Source organism: Pistacia vera, unplaced genomic scaffold (assembly GCF_008641045.1).
Source record: "Pistacia vera cultivar Batoury unplaced genomic scaffold, PisVer_v2 Contig1078, whole genome shotgun sequence".
In the NCBI taxonomy this organism is placed as follows: Eukaryota; Viridiplantae; Streptophyta; class Magnoliopsida; order Sapindales; family Anacardiaceae; genus Pistacia; species Pistacia vera.
The window spans coordinates 340,892-361,102 of NW_022195113.1; the positions used below are offsets into that span (position 1 = coordinate 340,892).

Below are 20,211 nucleotides of genomic sequence, written 5' to 3' on the forward strand. Positions count from 1 at the left end.
TTCCTTGAATTTGAATTCATCATCTCCTAGTTCTAGTCCGCATCCTTGTGTGAATGATTCAAACCCACTGGTTCCTCATCCCTCATCTGTTTCACAATCACTAGGACAAGTCGAAACTTTACAAAATCTGACTTCTCAAAACCCATATCCACCACCAGTTCAACGACTTCACCAAATGACCACTTGGTCTATGAACAAAATTTTTAAACCCAAACAACTTAATTCAATGTCTAAACATCCACTCCCCGAGTCCATTGAACCAACTTGTGTGAGTCAGGCTTTGTCTCAACCACAATGGCGTGATGCTATGTCAAATGAGCTTACAGCTCTCATGAAACATGGCACTTGGGATTTAGTGCCACCTCCTCTGAATTGTAATCCAGTGGGTTGCAAGTGGGTGTTCCGGGTAAAGAGGAAATCTGATGGGTTAGTGGATCGATTCAAAGCCCGCTTAGTTGCAAAGGGCTATAATCAACGTCCTGAGCTTGATTACAAAGAAACCTTCAGTCCAGTGGTTAAACTAGCCACAATTAGAACAGTTCTGTCTATTGCTGTTTTGAATGGTTAGGAGTTAAGGCAAATGGATGTTAATAATGCCTTTTTACATGGTGTATTGTCTGAAACGATATTTATGATGCAACCCCCGGGGTTCAAAGATCCATCTAAACCCAATCATGTTTGTAGACTCCAAAAAGCCATATATGGGTTTAAACAAGCCCCTCAGGCTTGGTACAATACACTGAAACATGCAGTACTTGAGCTTGGGTTTGAAAATTCTAGAGCTGATTCGTCCTTATTTATTTATAGAAAGGACTCTGTAATTTGTTATTTCTTGGTATATGTCGATGATCTTGTGATTACAGGGAATAACAAAATTTTTGTGGCTTCAATTATCAAGCAACTGGGAGATCGTTTTTCTCTTAAGGATATGGGTCTACTTCATTACTTCCTAGGTGTGGAAGTTGTACCTACTCAGGCAGGCCTTTTTCTCTCAGAACACAAGTACATTCGAGAGCTATTGTCCAATACCAACATGAGCAGCACCAAAGATGTCTCCACTCCTCTTTCCACAACTCAGTCGCTCAAGTTACTTGATGGCACAGCCAATGTGGACAGCACGGAATATAGAAGAATTATTGGCAGCCTATAGTATCTTTCTTTGACCCGTCCAGATATTTCATTCACAGTCAATAAATTGTCTCAATTCATGCACAAACCTACCTCCACTCACTTTGCAGCAACAAAAAGGCTCCTACGCTACTTAAAGCAAACTCTTTTCCATGGTATACAGCTCACAAAATCTGGACCTCCAGCTTTAGTTACCTATTCCGATGCCGATTGGGCTGGAAATGTTGATGATCGTACCTCCACATCTGCCTATTTCAGCTTCTTAGGCTCAAATCCCATTTCATGGAGCTCAAAGAAACAAAGAGAAATTGCAAGATCTACCACCGAAGCTGAATATCGAGCTCTTGCAAATGCGGCATCCGAGACAATGTGGCTTCTTGCCCTTCTTCATGAGCTGGGTTTTAACTAAAAGCTGCCCCCTTGCTACTGTGTGATAATCTTGGTGCTACACACCTAAGCTTTAATCCGGTTCAACATTCACGCATGAAACATATACAAATCGATCTTCATTTTGTGCGTGATCTTGTTCAACGTGGCTCTCTCCAAGTTAGACATGTTCATACCCAAGATCAATTGACAGACTTGTTGACAAAACCATTGTCCAGACAAAGAACAGAAATTTTGAGAAACAAGATTGGGCTTGCTGATGGAAGCTCAATCTTGCGGGGGCGTATAAAGACAGATTGCAAGAATCAAGGTCAAGATTGAACAGAGCACATCTAGCCTACGATCAAGCAAGATCATTCACAATCAAGTCTGTGTATTTTTGTGATTGCTGCATATCTGTAACTGCTGCATAATTTTAGCTAAATTGATATACATTGCCGTAAATAGTGTTTCCTAGCTGTGTATATAACTCAGCACATATTACATCAATAAAGTGTGGAAAAATTATTCATTGAAACCATTGTAATCTTCATTCATTTATAGAGTCCCATCAAATAGGAACTTTGGGGTATCTTTTCTTGATGTTCGCAGAAACTTGCTTCAAGGAAATATACCTCCATTATTTGGGTTTTGGAGTAATCTGACAATGCTTGATTTTTCAGAAAATAGGCTATCTGGCTCTATACCTTATGAACTTGGAAAGCTTGAGAATCTTCAGATATTGAGACTGTCTAGCAATAGACTAACAGGAAACATTCCCGCTTAGTTTGGTAATTGCACACAAAAATGATCAAATTGGACCTCAGCTGGAATTATCTTTCAGGTAGAATTCCTTCAGGAATAATATCATTGGCGAAATTGCAGAGCATTTTCCTTCAAGAGAACAAACTTAGTGGAGCTATTCCTGACTCTCTCTTCCACACAAAGTCTCTTTGAGTTGCAGCTTGGGAGCAATATGCTTGATGGTCCTATCCCCTGCACCATGAGTAATCTTCACCATTTCAGTTCAGTTTTAAATATAAGTCACAATAGGCTCTCAGGTCAAATCCCAAGATGCCTTGGTAATGTAGCAAGTTACAAATTCTTGATCTCTCAAGCAACAGCTTCTCTGATAAGATACCAACAGAAGTGAAAAACATGATTTCGCTTTACTTTGTGAACAAATCGTTCAATCTTCTCTCAGGAAAACTCCCCACTACTTGGACTAGATTAATGGCTTCATATCCAGGGTCTTTTCTTGGAAATCCAGAACTTTGCTTGCAGGGTAGTGAAGCAAGATATTGTGGGGAAACTGGAGGCGGCCATAATACAGGAAAGGTGCTGGCTGGAGCAATTATTGGAGTGGTTATCTCTGTGGCATTGCTATGTGCTTTGATATACATATTAGTTGTTCGAAACCTGCAAAAGAAATATTTGATTGATCGATCTCTTCTACAAGAAAGTCAGTTAAGAACTGAAAATTTACCTGGAGGATTTAAAATTCGAAGATATTATGCGAGCTACTGAAGGCTGGAGTGACAAGTTTGTAATAGGAAGAGGCAACCATGGAACTGTGTACCTAACAGAATCAAGCAACTCCAGAAAACTGTGGGCGGTGAAGAAAATAAATTTGTCGGAGACAAACTTCTGTGTTGAGATGACAACTTTGCGCTTGGTTAGGCATCGGAATGTTGTAAGAATGGCAGGTTACTGCATAAAAGATGGATATGGATTCACTGAAACTGAGTACATGCCTGGTGGGACGCTTTTTGATATATTGCACAACAGTGAACCTCGCTTGGTTCTGGCTTGGGACACCAGATATCAGATTGCTTTTGGTATTGCTCAAGGCCTTTCTTACCTTCACCATAATTGTGTGCCACAAATTATTCATAGGGATATCAAATCAGATAACATATTGTTGGACTCTGAATTGGTACCAAAGATAGGAGATTTTGGAATGGCAAAATTAATATCTGATTCTTATTTGAGCTCAACAAGATCAGCAGTTGTAGGAACACTAGGCTATATTGCCCCAGGTTAGCTGCATATTGTTATGCATTCTTTCTTTCAGTTCATATTAGAAGGTCACTTTCTAAACTTGAGTGTCTGGCATTTTTGTCTACCCCCGAAAATGCATACTCGATCCAGCTGACTGAGAAGACGGATGTGTACAGTTATGGAATTATTTTGTTGGAGCTTCTTTTTCGAAAACTGCCAGTAGACCCCTGCTTTGAAGGCGGCATGGACATTGTCTGTTGGACAACAAAAAAGCTACAGGAAAATGAAGAATGCATTTGCATCCTTGACGAGGAAATCAATTTCTGGGATAGCTAGCCATGATCAAAGAAAGGCACTAAGACTATTAGACTTGGCACTTGAATGCACCAAGAAGTGGCTGATATGAGGCCCTCCATGAGAGATGTAGTAGGATTTCTGATGAAGTTGAATGATAAACATGAAATCAGTGTAAATAATAGGCCAAATGCAAGGTTATAGAACTTAATGCATAATGTTTTATTGCACTTAATTGTGTGGTTTTTTATGTATTCTGCAGAAAAATGCACCGTAAAGACATGGCCAAAAGGCAGTTACCTACCGCTTTTCTTGCCCCAATACAACTATACATTTTTGGTCATTTTAGTTGGATTTCCAGCAGAAGGGTTGGATTTCCAGCAGAAGAGTTACTATAAAACCTTGAAGGTTCTCATTGTTTAAAACTACATGTTCCCTGGATTAGAAATAACTTCTACAAACGCTGTACAGTAAGAAGGGCTAATCAGAGTTAAAAAGAATGTTATGTCGGAGGCTTTAGAGTGTTGTTTGACAGGCTGAATGCGAGCCAAGTATGGACCAAAGTTACAAGTCTCAGAATTAGTATCAGAATCAGCATCAGCATTAACAATAATGTCCCCAAATCTCTGAAGAAAATACTAGTTTATATTTCTGAAACTTCAAGGCAATGTTGGTTGGTTACGTCTACAACTGCATGAATAAATACAGAGTAACAAAGCAACCCCTCACTATCCCTATTCATTCTGCATGCAAAACTTTCACGACTAACATAGGTCACCAGGGTTTAGGGTTTAGGGTTTAGGGTTTAGGCACCAGCTCTTGCTAGAAAACTCCAATGAATCATCAAAATCAATAATCTCTGCTTCTTCCAACCATTCCTACCTTACCAAGAGGTGTCTTAGGTCTTGCCCAGGAGATGACCTAACTAGTGAATACGAATGAATGGCTATAAAGGTAGGTTTTTTTCAGCATTTGCTTATCAATTCACCAAAGCTATTTAAAGTATAAAGAATTCCCCAGACATGTTAATACCTCAGATCTGTCACAGAGTTACCATCATGTGAATAACAATACTGAGTAATGCTTCCACAAAATATAAACACTCCATGTACCACTTGTTTGAGAGCAACAATAAAAGAAATTTTCTGGGTATGACTGTATAGTCTACTCAATACCAAAATGTCAATGTATCTATTTTTAAGGCGAATTCTAATTTAAGAATATAAATTAAACATATGGGTGGAATTTCATTATTCATACAAAACTACAAAGCCACAGATGAATAATATAAACCCAAAATGCTGAAAGCAACTAGAACCACAGCACAGCACTATTTTTAAGCCTCCAAACTTCAACATCAAATGTAAATGGCAACCAATGTAAAATGCAGAAAACACAAATTCTTCATGAAAATCTGTCAAATGATTGAGCATTCCTCGGTGATACAGAAAAGTCAAGTTGTAATTATTTTATAAAAAGGACAGAAACAAAACCAAAGAGAGTACAAAAGCCATGTTAAGGGGGCAAACTAAAGAAATTATAGAGCCACAACATGAAAGAAATTGCTGGAGCAAGCCTCACAGCCCCTACTCTATAGCCTCCACGTGTTGTGAAGCTTCAGTTTGTTTCATACTTTCTAAACCAGAGATTCGTCTGTCCAATGACTCATGGAAGCCTTTCACCTGGAGAGACAAAGACAAAAACAAAAAGAACAAAATTTTTATTCTTTGAATATTTTTTTTTTTTTTTTTTTTTTTTTAATCTCTTCAAATATGTTTTTACAAACCATAATCAGAACTGCGTCCCTGGGCATAAAAAGAGACAATTTAATGTAATTTCTAAACGATTTAATTTTATACTCTCTCTTAGTTGAATAAAAGAGAATTTCCTTATATGGGTTGATCTATTTTCAGTGACTTCATTCCCTATTTAGTAGTTTTGTGAATTGACAAATGGCTTTCTCCACCATTTCTCATTCTTTCTTGCTGGTTCTCCTTAATTCTATTCCTCCTCATTTCTATCAGATTCATTCTTAGCATGAACTGTTGGAAACAAAAACAAGTTCATCAGTATTCAAAACCTAATAAATCAAATATTTCAAATTGTGTTTCAAATTAACAATTTTTTGACTCACGAATATTCAACTGACTAATTAATTATTTATAACCATTGGCGTTTTTCCAGAATTTTCCGCCAGAACTCTCTGAGGTAAATATTCTTTTCTGTGCAATTCCAAATGTGAAGTGAGTTTTCGTATCTTATACCTGAATACTTGAAATTCAACATACCCGTAGTTTCTTCTCGTTTTTCTTGAAATATAATATGGGGAATTTCGTTTTCTTCAGGTCCTTATTCAGTGCTAAAAAAAGAGTGCTTTTCTGGAGCTAAGGGTTGGAAATTTCGGATATCTTGAATGGCTTCGACATTGTAACTACATATATTTCCAAAGGAAATAGACAAATATGGCTATATAACCTAATGAGAAAAGCCTAGAAATTGGAATTAGACACTGTTTGATGAAGAAATAACAAAGAAATCATGGCTCACAAAACCAATTAAATTAATAGTGAAGAATTAAATTACCCAAATTACTTTATACGAATCTTAAGAGTTTGAGACGTACCTGATGGGAGATGGATTCATAGGCAGCTTTGTAGTCATTGTAGAGGATGTAGAGACCCACAGACGACGCCGTTGCAACGCCTGCGAAGAATGATGCCAGTCTCACTCTCAATACGTAACCCATCTTCCTCTTCTTCCCCTTCCTTTGCTCTCTCTCTCTCTCTACTCCGCTTTGATAATTTTAACGAGCTTTATTTCCAATACTACCCCTATCTTTTTGGCTTATTTCCAATACCAACTTTGTTATTTTTTTTTATCACCCACCACTCCAACATATTTCGAAAATTATCAAAAACCACCACTGTGTAACTATTTGAATTAGCTATCAATAATATCTAACAAGATGTTAGGTGAACCATAAATGACCGAAATACCCTTTATGAATATTTAAATCACGGCCTTATTTTATTTATAAAATAAATAAAAAATTATGGGCAGTGTGGTCATCTTACTAACACTATGGTTGATATGGTAAGGGATTTGGGGTTGGTTATTTTTCATTAAAATCCAAAAAATGTGATTAATTGGTATAATTTCCTATTATAAATTAAAGGGTATTCGTTTAAAACACTGAATCAAACAGTCCCAAAAAGAGCGAGAGAGAGAGAATATTATAGACTATTTTTAAGGTTTTGTTAATTTAACATTTGGCCGAACGACTTACGCATACCCAAAGTTTTCCAAAACGACAAGTTGATACCCAAAGGTTTTGAAACGACAAATAGATACCTTCTGTCATGTTTTGTTAGTGATTTTCGTTTGATAATAGTGAAAAGACTAAAATGCCCTTGAAAGTTTAATATTTTAGTTTTTTATAAATTTAAAAATATCTAAAAAAACACCCTAGGTTTGCTAATTTGACTAAATACCCCAATATATAAAAAATTTATAAAATAACAAAAACACCCCCACCACCCGCAGTGCCAGATTCTGGCCACCACCTCCGGAATCTGGCCGAAAAATTGTGTTACGACACAGACCCATCGGATCTGTGTCGTAACGCGTAGATCTAACATTTTTCGGCAAGATCCGTGGCTGATCTGACCGAAAAATGCCAGATCTACGGCTAGATTTGGCCGTCGAGGCCGGAATCTGGCCGAAAAATCGTGTTACGACACAGATCCGACTGATCTGTGTCGTAACACGTCGATCTGGCATTTTCCAGCCAGATCAGTGGAGGATTTGGCCGGAAAAGGCCAGATCTGGCCGTCGAGGCCGAAAAAGGCCAGACATAAATCTGGCCTTTTCCAGCCAAATCAGCTACTAATCTGGCCGGAAAATGTCAGATCTACGCGTTATGACACAGATCCGACGGGTCTGTGTCATAACGCAATTTTTCGGCCAGATTCCGGCGGTGGTAGCCGAAATCTGGCACTGCGGGTGGCATGGTTGTTTCTGTTATTTTATAAAATTTTTATATATTGGGGTATTTAGTCAAATTAGCAAACCTAGGGGGTTTTTTAGATATTTTTAAATTTATAAAAAACTAAAATATTAAACTTTCAAGGGCATTTTAGTCTTTTCACTATTATCAAATGAAAATCACTAACCGAACATGACAGAAGGTACCTATTTGTCGTTTTAAAACTTTTTGGGTACCTACTTGTCATTTAGGCAAACCTTGGGTATGTGCCCTAAACATTTTGATGACAATTTTCGTACCTTTTGATCCAATGGATTCTCAAAGTTTAAAAAAATTATCAGTAATACCCTTTTTTTTTGTCATAAAAAAGACACTCAAATTTTAAAAACTTTATCAAAAATACCCTTTATCCTAACCCTATTAAATTATCCTAGGTTTATAAAACACTATATTATAAAATCAAAATTAATATTTTACTCATCTACCCCAAACTACAATATAACAGAGTTAGGACAAGAGGGTTTTGAGAATTCATTTAATAAAAATTGTGAACTTGTCATCCAAATAACGAATTTAGAAACATAGAAAATAGTCTATGATATTGTCCCTTAAAATATATCCCATAACAAAATTCCATTAATAGATTTAGTACATTTAACTAAACAACACTATATTAAAAAGATTAATATAATTTCCCACTAGATTACCTCTAATCGATAATACTCCGTTGTCAGATACTCGAAGAAAAAAAAAGTGAAAATGGATGAATCCCCAACGTTTTACGGTCATATATATTGATACATACAAGAACGGGGTCAGTTTTTGTGGCATATTAACAAAAGATTGAACGCAGCAACCAGCCGAGATGTTCACTCCTCCCCAAAACATCACTACTGAACAGATTCAAAAGGTACTATTATTTCTTTATCAACTATTGTAATGGATTCATTCTTATTTGATTTCTTTATATATAATTAGTGGACCATATCACTTTGTTCATGAGTGTTTCTCTTCTTATTTATTTATTTCTATTTCTTTTATTATAAAAGAAACATGAGACTTTCATCTCGCACGGCTTTCCAGATCTTAATGTGTGCATATTTTAACAAATTTGCCTTTGTGATTGTGGTTTAAGATCATATACTCAATAATCAATCAAATGAATTAGATTGTATGCCAAAAAACAGTAATTACAATTCAAGAACATGGGTATAAACTTGATTGACTAAATCTGCATAAATTTTATGATTTGTTATGAAAAGTACGGAGCATCGCTATAAACTGAAATTGAGGAGAAAATGCAGTACCTGGAGGAGAATAAGCAGTTGATTATGGCCATTCTGGAAAATCAGAATCTGGGAAAGTCTGCCGAGTGTGCCTCGTGAGTCACAATTAAATATGCTCTTTCTCTTTCTTTTAATAATTATTTTTTCTGAATATTGGAAATTGGAATTAGATTAGTTTTCTTTTTTTCTTATGCTATCTCTTATGTATGTTTATCTTTTTTAGCTTGCAACTTCTTTTATTGGATGGACCTTACTGGGAAAGTATATCTAGTAGAACTGCAAAATCGAAGGAAAAAAAAAAAATCCCTAAACCCTAAACTCTCTCTCTCTCTCTCCATATATATATATAGGTATTTAAATGATAACTATCTTCTCTTTATAGAGAGAGTGAAATGTGCCCAATTCATACAATTCAAGCAGATGCCTGTATTGTAAGAAAACTTCAATTTGGTATTCAGAGTTGTGTTGGATCACTTCTCACTCATGGTAACTCCAAATAAAAAAAAATTTCTCTTATTATCATTGTTGAAACTTTTTTTTTTTTTCTCAATAAAAGAATGGGAGAGAACAATTGAGAAGAAATAAAGGTAGATGAGAACAAAGTCATCAGAGTAGTTAGCCTTCATGGAGTTGGATTAGTGAAGAATAACTCATTTTCTTGCTTACACTATTAGAACTAAGAACTGGAGTTCAAATTTCTATAGCAAAAACATCAGAACAATTGAGAGACAGACTGTAGTTACAACAAGAATTTGCCTATGAATGGTTTTAAATTAAGTCTCCTATCTTTTTTACTCTGTTTTTTTTGCTTGTTATCCTTTCTTGCCGGTACTTAGGCATCAGGGACAACAAGAGAACTGAAATCTATGATCACTTACAACTCTCAGTTTCTCAAAGTCATCATGGTTTGGCAGTACCCATTCAGTTTGTTGTTGGGCATTTGTCATCCTTGACATTTTTAATATTTCTCAGAAGTGATTTGCATCATAATTGAAATTTGAACTGACTGTTTTGTGGTCATTATATGTACTTTTTTCGATAGGGTCACTACTTTCCTTGTTTGGCTTTATTGATGTTTCTAGGTTAAGAAGGGTGAAAGATGATTTTGGCTTATAGAGTGTAAAAAATGGGTTTATGCTCCAGGGAGTGTATAAACTATTTAATGTTTGACCAGAAAATGACATCTAAAATCAATATTCAGGTATCAAAACCAGCTGCAACAGAACTTGATGTATCTAGCTAAGATAGCTGATGCCCAACCTGAGGCACCAAAAATTCCTAATCAGGTATGTTGGCCGATTAGTGCCTTCCAATAACTAACTAGATCTCTGCATCTTTATATGCGTGAGAGCCTGTCGGTTGCCCTGCCAGAAACTTCTCCGAAAGTAGAACCTAACTCTGCTCTGATAAATCTGCAGATGCCCTCACATTCTTCAGATCAACAAGAGCACTACAAGCACCCCTCTCAGACTGCAATGTCGCAACAAGAAGTTCTTTTAGCTTCAAAGTTCCCGCTCTCATTGAATGATCATCATCAGCTTCCTAATGTACAACAACAGCAATTCATCCCGGGTCAAATTGGCATGAGATCTGGTGCCTCAACTTCAACTGGCAGGTATCAAGGACCCAGAAGCAGCTTCATGAATGTACAAGGAAGCGAGCAAGATAACTTGTAGGCTGGTACTGGAGATGATCTTAGTAAATCAGCAACTACATGTAACGGAGGAGATACTGTATCTGAATGTTCGCTATATGGGCAATTCCATGTGTGCAACTTTTTGTCTAATCATCTAATTGCATTTTAAGCTTGATTACTGCATTCTTTCGTTTGGGCATAGTTTTCTATTGTTACGAAGAATGCTTGATAGGCAATGTTTAGCCATCATTAATTATATGATATTTAGTATGAAAATGATATTTTGTTAGCAATCATTTTCAGGTGAGCCAAAACCTTACCCAGTTAATGATGATTTCCAACTCTGAAAATTTTACTCGGTATACCAACAAAAATTACATGTTCACAAGGTTTCTCTCTAACCAAGTTGTTATTACTGATGGCGAGGAAGGTAGAGTTCCACTACTTGTATAAAATAATAATATTAAACTTACAACATAATTTCACAAACTTTCTTTCACAACCGGTATAAAAACTCACAATTAGTTTTTGATAATTTTTTTCATTTGATCAATAGTAAACTGATAAATTAAGAACTGCTATGTTGAGATTGTGAAAATAAGTTATAAATCAATCTTCATCCATGAAAAAATGATCTTTTTATCAAACAACACTAATTTTACTGATGTCTCTCGTATCATTCCAACACCTCCACTTTGTAGTGGATAGAGTTTCATTTGCCATCGTTAAGCAATTCTACTGATGTCTCTTATATCATCACATACTCTCCAATAATAAAAGCAAAATAAGTGAGCTAAGTGGAGCTTTAGTTAGGGTTTTTCAAACACATCAGTTACCAGCTGTTGGGGAAATCATAGCCAAATAAGATTTGCAATCCAATCCAATGCAAAAATGCAAACTGTGGGCAAGAATATCACTGCACGATGACTGCGATCTTGAGTACATCATAACAAAGTAAATTTAGACAATTTTCCAACAGAGCAGGGTGCAAAAACAATGAAAACAGAATCAAAGTCAGCTGGCTGTTTCATTCTGAGATTGATTGATTCATATTATATGCAAAAAATTGCCAGTAATTCCAATCTAGAAAGACATTCTACAACTCATTCCCAATATGTTCTCAGATCTGCGCTAGTCCACCTCCATAATCAAAATATTATCCATTTGATTCCATCCATCCTGCCAAAATAAAATACATTTAGATTACACCATGCAGTTACAATGTAATGACACATTATCAAAGTTAATAAGTATGCGGTGCTTTGAGGATCTAAAGAGCATGTTCAAAAACCTTTGTTAATCAACCAAAATATTATTGTCACATCCAGTCAAAAGTATGGGATTATAGGTCTTCCATGACAGAATTACAGGAATTGAAGTACTTAATTGAGCCTATCATATTCCAATTCATAAAAGTAAAAGAAAATATATATCTTTCGTCATTCGCTCATCACAGGCACTGTTGTAATACTATCAATTGAGGTAACACTATTGTATCATTTATCACATCATTTCATCCCAAGGGGAGCTCCTTCGTTGATGACTCTTGAAACAACAGGTTGGCAAAAATATGATAAGAAAGATGTGCTTTCCAACTTTCAAATTAGATAATTTTTCAGTTTGCAGCCTGCAATTCTTGAGATCATATCATACCTAACAGCGTTTTAAATTAGAGTTGTTGCAGGATAGTACCAGCTTGTTTAAGGTCCAGCTCTGATCAACTATCATATGTAAGCACTCCTTACACCAGTGAAATCAGGTTAAATAATAGCAATGCTACTTTTCTCAAAATTTTGTCAAAAACTTTTAGCCCATTTTGATTTGTCATTTGATTGGAAACTATTTATACCAGAAAATTCAGGTAGCAAACTAATAGATTATCTTACCCTGAGATCATATCATATATGATAATTCAAAAAAAGTTTATTTCAAGATACAATCACTGCAAAAAAAATTCAACTTGAATATAGCAAGCATAACCTAGAAGCCTCAACGCAGACATAAAACAACTAGCCAAAGTTCAAAATTGTTATAACCGTACTTACTATCTGCGGGAGGTTAGTGCAGCACCAGTTGCCCTGCCAGAGAACAAAACATTATTCCCAATGAGCTTTTCATCTAATAATAGAAACAAGTTCGTACTCAAAAATTAATATTCTGTAGCCTTTTGAGCAATACCTGCCCTGCTGTTTGCCAACAAAATTAGACCTTCCTTGAGTTGATCCCTTGTTTTGATTACTTATCACACTTGACCTCTCAAAACTCGCTCCATTTAGTTTTAGTTCAAATGGGTCTCTAGATTTGGTTAAAATCTTTATGTTTGAGAGACCTCCAGCCATACCAAAATTAACACCATTAAGATGCTGAGTCTTAATAACTGAGTTGGAATCAATTGATGGAACCTTTTTTGGTCGAGCCACTGGGGTAACAGCCACAGAGGGCAAAAATGAGGAGTAAGGAGAAGATGCTGCAGCTGCTGCAGCAACCTTGGCAAAAGCTGCTGTAGCTGCTATCATTTCTTGTGCACCTTCTCTGAGCTGAATATGGTCACCCTCAATGACAAATAACTAAAATAAAAAATATGGGGTCAGAAAACATGGTAAACACTAAATTCATAAACATATAATCTGAACGTCCAAGTTACTCACCTCTGGGTGGCTGGCAACAAAGTCATCAAGCTTTCCATATTGTTTCTTGTAATCATGCCAGTGTAGTGGTGCAAGCATTTTGCCAAGCCTATTAGGGAGCTGTAGTCAACACAAACACAATAAAACTGACAAATCAAAACCAAGTATGGGCGTGTAGCAAGGGCCAGGCTAACTGTGATGGCTTAACAAGTTTTCAATTGAAATTCATTTACCGTTGAACTGATTCGAATTTTACCACCAGCAGGAATTGTGCGGACTATGCATGCCAATAAAGATCTTTCATCTAGGAGAGTAGAGTCTGAAGTCTTTCCTGCCATTAGTGTATTCATATGTGCTTTTGAGATCAATGCTTCAGGCAAAGTTGCACCATTGTCATTCTTGATTGAAGTTTCACCAGGATTGATTGAACTGATCGTAGTATCAGATGGAGATGCACTTGCTGCAGAACTTTGATCTTCTTCTTTTACAACTTCATCCTGTAGTCCATTATCAGTTAAATTCACATCATGCTGCTCCTGCAACAGTTAAAGTTAAAAAATAAGCTTATTCTCTGTTCCATATACCTACAGCTTTGAAAAATAACCACATAACACAAATAAACATAAACCTTAGAACTGTTCTGTTCGATGCTGTCTAGTCTCAAGACATCACAAAATTGGGAAGAAACTTGTTGCAAGTTCTGATCAGTTTGAGGGGCAACAAGGTAGCTTCTATCCATTGATTCAAGAACCTGTAAAAGAAGCATTGTACTTCTGTCAATACTGCATACGGAAACGAGAAGGCGACACAACAATAGTGAGAACAGAAACATTTAAAAAACAGAGAACCTGTGCTTCTGCAGTTGATGACGAGATCACTGAGTCTGGCTCTGTGCCTTGGCTGATATGAACATCCAGATAGCCAGAACGAAGAGTTTGTTCATTTATAGACATGTCATATTCATACTTGGCACCTGACCTCAGAAGGTGTTGATCAGTTTGAGATGGTGGCTGTTGACTTGATGCAGAAATCTGTGAACCCTCTGGTACAGCCTGAAGAAGAGAACGAACAAACATCACACAACAATTTTCCAAAATGGAGATAAATATGAGGTTTTCATTGGATGATACCTGTTGGTTCTGCCACTGTTGCAGGGATGACATTGCTGGCATCGAGTGAAAATGCCCAACATGAGATTGAGGGACATGTGAAGGCAGAGAATGGGGAACCCCCTGCTGATGCATGATGAAGGAATGAAGAGCAGGCACTTGTCCAGGTGGAAGGTAGGGAGGCAACCCAAGCAGAGATGATGGAGCAATTGGTACGCCAGGAACACGGTCGGTCTAATAATGAGCAAAAACAAGAAAATGTTTGAAATTAGATTTATGTACACAATGCAAACACAACAATATTTGCTAGGAACCAAAAAAAGAAAAAAAAAAAAAAAGAAGGAGAAAAGGAATGGTAGAAAATAACAAAGTTTAATCTACATAACTATTTCAGTGACATCAACATTTTCTTTTATAGGAGATTTAGAGTTGTGCATAAAAAAACAAACTATTTAACTAGGGTATAAGGCTTTTACAAAGATTATCATGAACCTGTGTGGCCTGTTCAGAAAGAACAAAACAGGAGAGATTACTACAGTTTGAACCAATCCTAGAAAACCATAATCAACCTAAAATCCCTAACCAATTAAGATGGATAAACAAAAAAATGAACAGATTCAACATTAATGTCAACATTAATCATTAATACTTCAAGATTCAATATGTATGAACCTTAATATCTCCTATGTTTCTTAGTTCACCTTACAACTTCCCCAAGCATAGTTTGGTAAAAGAATAAATGCATTACAGTAGTTTAGAAATCAGTTCTCATTGGCTATCCACCCCCAAACCCAAAATAGCCATGCACACACTTAAAGGAACAGTTTTTCATTTAATTTGAATGATTATTGAAACATATTAACGCTTCCCTTTCACGAATCAATACAGCAATAGTGGAACATAAGATCTAAGTTGTTTCTTTTTCTTTTTCTAAAGAAACAACCACACTTCACCTAGTCCAAGTTGCTGATAAAAAATATCACGGATCACAGTTAACACAAAACAACAATTGTTGTTCAAGGAAAAAAAATATTCTTGTAGTTCAAGGCGAAAAACATATCATTTGCTTCTAGAAATAGCATCAATGAATTTCATACACCTTTTGCAACTTTACTCTATGTTCATTTATTGTTTCACCTTCATCTCCAAACCAGATTTTTTCTACAAAAATTAAACAATAGAGCACATGTAGTGCTCTGACAATTTGAAAAGCAGTAAAACATTGTCAAAACTACAAGCACACCTACCTGAGTTGATGCATTGCCGGATGAAGCAAAAGAGGCAGCATTATCTGAATTTCCATTTGGAAGGGGGCCAGCACTAGAATTCATTGTGCCACCTCCATTTGCATCTAGTTGGCTCCCATTGTTCTGACCAAATTGAGGTACATCCTTGGAATTTTTTTGTGATATATGTGACTCATCCGTGAAAGTCCCACTCCTTTCTCTCGCATCAGCCAGCTCATGTTGAAGTTGTTGTATTGTATGCAAATGCAGTCTCTCCATCTCCGCAAACTAGCATCAATAACCCAAAAAACAAGTCAATCTTGAGTGAAATGATATAGCTCCTATTAAGTTGGGAAAAACAAGAAAACATAATATCCAATGTGAAGAAATAAATTCCAACATTCAAATACAAAAAGTTGATGTCAAACACAAAAACATCCTGCCAAAAAAATATGAAAATTAAAAAGTAAACAAGAGATAGACCAAAAACCCCAAAAAATGATAAAGAAAAACATCCCAGGATAATCAACCTGTCTTTGACAACCTAACCAAAGATGGTTAAATTGCTCTGTACGCTCACGCAGTTCAGCCTGTAATGACTGGTTTGTAGTTGATTGTAACTGAACACGTGCAACCCATGCTTGTGCCTCCCTCAGTTGTTCATCCTTGTAAATAATAGTTTCTTGAGCGGCCCTATTCTGGAAAATCAGATAACTGTCAGGTAATGGACATTTAGCCATAGTTATATTGCAACTTCAAAGAGAACTTTGTTGTAGCAAACTAAATGTAAACTTGAGTTTTGGGGATACCATATTACGAATATTGTGGCTTTTTTTTGTCACAAATTAAATAATTGTGAATGATAACAACTGACCATAACTTATTACAGATTTATACTCCTAGCATATGCACCAGAAAATTGTTGCCTTAATTTCCATTTTAATAACATGTTACATGCACATAAGAAAAATGACAATGTAAAGACCTGCTCCTGCAATTCAATAAGCTGTCTCTCTTTTTCTTGTATATGTTCTTGAAGATCATGTATTTGTTTTATGTGTTGGGCTCTTTCAGCTTCAGAATGATCACGCTCTCTTCTGCAAAAGGAAATAACCATCCAAATTTGCTTAAAAGGTTCAAATATCAAACACCTACTACAATCTATTAAGAATGCTAATAAATTGATGGGGCAACAAGAATCAAGTAACTTCCTGTAAGACTATAACATTAAAAAATGAAGTTCTTTATTCAAGAACTTATTGCTCAGGCAGCAATGAATTTTTTTATTTTTTTGCTAGGGAACAACGATTTTATTAAATAAAAGGTATACAAGAATGGATAAGTTGTTCACAAAAAAAATGACAAGCTGTCCCACGAACCCAAAGGTTAGAAAACACTAGACAAAATGAAAAACAAATCTCCAATTCCAAAACAATCACCACTAAAAATAAAAAAATCCCTAATCCAAATTTGCATAAAATCTTCCTGGAACTCTGAAGTAGTAGAATGCCCAAAGAGAAGCCCAAAATTTTACTTTATCCCACACAGATAGAACCTCTGCGTAATCTTAATATTGAATGTGTATTCCTGAATAATCTAATTTTTCAATTATTCAACCATTTCCCCACTTATGCTCAGGCAGCTATGACTCAAGATAAGACAAAAGATATACCAAAATAAAAGAAAAAGACTTGAATGAATAAACAAAGATCTTAATGACAAGAACACCTGAAAGTTGCCAGTTCTTTTGTCTGTTCCCTGAAAAGGTCCTCTTTAGCCCAAGCCTATAATATAAGTTAAGAGATAATGGTTATCATAAAATCAACAAAAGTAGAAAGATGAAATAGCAAAAAAACCAAATCAACAAACCGCTTCACTATCTAATTTGATTGCATGTAGCTCTCTTTCTTTTTCTTCCATTTTCCTCTCCAATTCATGTATGTTTTGTTCCCTTTCAAGAAGTTGCTCCTTCACAAGCAAGTTAAGCCACATTTAGGTCAGAACTCAGAAGCAATCAAAATTTGTAACTGTCATTTTAAAGTGCATTCCAACAAAAAAAAAAAAAAAAAAAAAGGAAGCAATAAGAACTGAAACTAAATGGTCATTTGTAGCCTATTTCAGACATCATTTATTAAAGGTTTGAAGTAAAGGTTAATATCTACTCCTAAATAAATAGCCACCTTTTAAGATAAAAATTGTCTCATCCAACAAGAAAAACAAATTATGCCAGTTTATTTGTAAAAGCACCATTTTAAATGGCACATTGCAAATATGATTTATGAACACAAATTAAAAGAAGAATTCTTCTTCAAAAGTTGCACTCTGAACAAGTCCCATTTATGATAAAGATTTTTTTTAATATAAATACAAACCTGTAGCTTGGCAGCAGCATTAGAATGCTCCTTAATTTGAGATTCAAAGCTGTTTTGCATTTCCATGATCTCAGTTCTTGCAATCATTTGAGCTCTAAGCTCAATCTCCAGATGTTGCAACTCTTCTCTTTGTCTAGCAACACTATGAAGCCGCTGCTGTAATAAGTCGTTACCCAAATTTCCATCCACCGTGATGGAACAGAAGTCAACATCAGCTGGCTCTCTTCCTTGCTGCACCTTAAACAAACATCAATTTATGTTCACTTTCCATGATTCTTGTAATTAAAGTTGAAACTAATATCAAAATCCTTACCTCATATATTGTTCTCTCATCAGATTGCCCCAATTTTGATTGTTCCAGTTCCTTTGTGCAACAATTACCCAATGAATGAAAAAGAAAAAATCAGCAAAAAATTCAAAAAAACTAGTGCCTCACTTAATAGATAGGAAAGATGGAAAAATTCAAAACTTTCATAATAACCAGCAAACGCATGTTCTCCAAATATATTAAAGCCTTCAATTAGAACCCTAGAAAACAAAAACCTCAATCGGCGCTTATTTGACATAATTATGTCAAATAATTATTCATTAGAATTAATTATAAAGAAACACAAGAAGAAACCATAAATCCCAATTTATTAAATTTTCATTTCGATAGCCCCAATTTATCAGCAACCAAACGAATAGTCACATTTCCATCAAAGTGAACATAAATTTACTTGCTACCCATGCCTCAAAAATCTTAACCATATAAGCACATTAAACTCTAACTCTTAGTTACTGCATCATGTGCATTTTGATTCAATGACCACGAAAATTGTCACACACATAGAAATCAAGCAAACACAAAATATAAAGAAAATGCGATAAACCCTAATCCTCCTAATACCCAAATACTAGTTCTTAGAAGGGAAAAACAACATTTGAGAACGTCAATTTCTTTCAAAACTTAATACATTTTCCTGGCAACCAAGCAAAACACAAATGTGAAGATTGATTGTGAGATATCACCACCTCATCACTGACATTTCGAACGGGATGATGGTCAGAAACGGCACGCCACTCCTTGCGTGATGACGGCATCGGCAAAGAACCACCGCCGCGTGTGGCAGCGACTCCGGCCGTGGCCTCCATTGAATCAGAAACTCCTGATACTCTGATTTTGTCCCAGCAAAAAACCCTAATTTCTGAAGAATCCGAGAATTTTATAGAGATTGAGGGAAAGAGAGTGTAAAAAACAAGGAAGTGAAGAATTAGGGATGGGTTTTGGGGGGGATTGGAGTGTAATTAGTGAAAAAGTTGACAGACACAGAGAGGTGACTCGGCGTGTGAAATTTCAATACTGGGCACGCTCCCGCCATTTATAGGGCAACTCAATCACCAAAACACTCTGCACTCACGCTTTTCCTTTGAGCGTCTATTGTACGCTTTCTAAGTCAAGACATCGAAAGGTGTATCATGTGTGAAATGAATGGTACGAAAGGAAAATGGCATGGATGCTAACTTTTCTATCAAATTTTCTCTGGTAATCTTAACGTAGTTATTTATAATTGGTCAATTTATAATATGTTCTATCCAATTAATTAGGACTAATCAATTATGAGCCACTATATCTAAATTATAAAAAAAGTTTGTAAAAAGAGATTATAGGTATAACATTACTAGATAGGAAAAGGGGAAATGAACGAGAATAGAAATATGAATAAATGAAGGAGAAATGGGATTAATATTTTAAAAAAAATTGAATATTAAGAGAATAAAATGAAATGAAATACACTAATATATCGATAAAAATATCCTTAAGTTGAGATTTTATGTTTACTTTAACAATCAAATCTATTACAAATAAGATGGAGCAATAACTACAAATCAACGTGTCAAGATGAAGCAATTTGATTGGACTTATTAAATCATAAATCCTACTTGTCAATTCAAGGTGTCAAGATGGAACAATTTTCCAACCCCAAGATGGGTTCCAAAATGTCTTACGTGTCGAACAACCAAAAGGCTATTAAGCTTTATATATACTCTAGACATGGGGCCTGTGCAACATTCAATGTTTTTTTAAATAGATTGTAGTCAAATTTATTCTAATAAAATAAACTAATTGGATTAAAACATAATAATTGTTAAATTATCCAAATTTTAAAGTAAATATAAATTTTATATATATACATAGTT

At 35.6% G+C, this 20,211-nt stretch overlaps 3 protein-coding genes across 3 annotated transcripts; 1 reads left to right on the forward strand and 2 right to left on the reverse strand.

Moving 5' to 3' along the window:
* Positions 1–5,031: 5,031 nt before the first annotated feature.
* LOC116133267 lies at positions 5,032–6,540 on the reverse strand. The gene is made up of 2 exons (XM_031418976.1): positions 6,413–6,540; positions 5,032–5,471 (listed from the first exon to the last, which is right to left on the reverse strand). Exons 1-2 carry the CDS (start codon positions 6,533–6,535, stop codon positions 5,376–5,378), a joined length of 219 nt encoding a protein of 72 aa, XP_031274836.1. The 5' UTR covers positions 6,536–6,540; the 3' UTR covers positions 5,032–5,375.
* Positions 6,541–8,573: 2,033 nt separating this feature from the next.
* On the forward strand, positions 8,574–10,942 carry LOC116133299 (GRF1-interacting factor 2-like). Its single transcript, XM_031419015.1, has 4 exons — positions 8,574–8,684; positions 9,079–9,155; positions 10,262–10,346; positions 10,479–10,942. The coding sequence occupies exons 1-4, from the start codon at positions 8,640–8,642 to the stop codon at positions 10,734–10,736; spliced, it is 465 nt and encodes a 154-aa protein (XP_031274875.1). The 5' UTR covers positions 8,574–8,639; the 3' UTR covers positions 10,737–10,942.
* Positions 10,943–11,485: 543 nt separating this feature from the next.
* Positions 11,486–19,164, reverse strand: LOC116133202. Its single transcript, XM_031418889.1, has 16 exons — positions 19,045–19,164; positions 18,344–18,394; positions 18,031–18,267; positions 17,528–17,626; positions 17,387–17,442; positions 16,644–16,755; positions 16,189–16,356; positions 15,680–15,946; positions 14,454–14,666; positions 14,172–14,375; positions 13,952–14,074; positions 13,557–13,859; positions 13,345–13,443; positions 12,875–13,263; positions 12,742–12,774; positions 11,486–11,875 (listed from the first exon to the last, which is right to left on the reverse strand). Coding segments are annotated over exons 1-16 (2,475 nt in total). The 3' UTR covers positions 11,486–11,874.
* Between the last annotated feature and the right edge of the window lie 1,047 nt (positions 19,165–20,211).

Bases quoted from the DNA above. Each gene is read 5' to 3' on its own strand.
- LOC116133267 (XM_031418976.1), bottom strand. From the start codon at position 6,535: ATGGGTTACGTATTGAGAGTGAGACTGGCATCATTCTTCGCAGGCGTT. The intron at 5,472-6,412 runs GTACGTCTCAAA...TTGTCTCTCCAG, and splicing joins ATGAATCCATCTCCCATCAG to GTGAAAGGCTTCCATGAGTC.
- LOC116133299 (XM_031419015.1), top strand. From the start codon at position 8,640: ATGTTCACTCCTCCCCAAAACATCACTACTGAACAGATTCAAAAG. The intron at 9,156-10,261 runs GTGAGTCACAAT...ATCAATATTCAG, and splicing joins AAGTCTGCCGAGTGTGCCTC to GTATCAAAACCAGCTGCAAC. The intron at 10,347-10,478 runs GTATGTTGGCCG...ATAAATCTGCAG, and splicing joins CACCAAAAATTCCTAATCAG to ATGCCCTCACATTCTTCAGA.
- LOC116133202 (XM_031418889.1), bottom strand. From the start codon at position 19,164: ATGGAGGCCACGGCCGGAGTCGCTGCCACACGCGGCGGTGGTTCTTTG. The intron at 17,627-18,030 runs GTTTGTATTTAT...TTGCTTGTGAAG, and splicing joins ATGCTGCTGCCAAGCTACAG to GAGCAACTTCTTGAAAGGGA. The intron at 13,860-13,951 runs GTTTATGTTTAT...TAACTGTTGCAG, and splicing joins TCGAACAGAACAGTTCTAAG to GAGCAGCATGATGTGAATTT.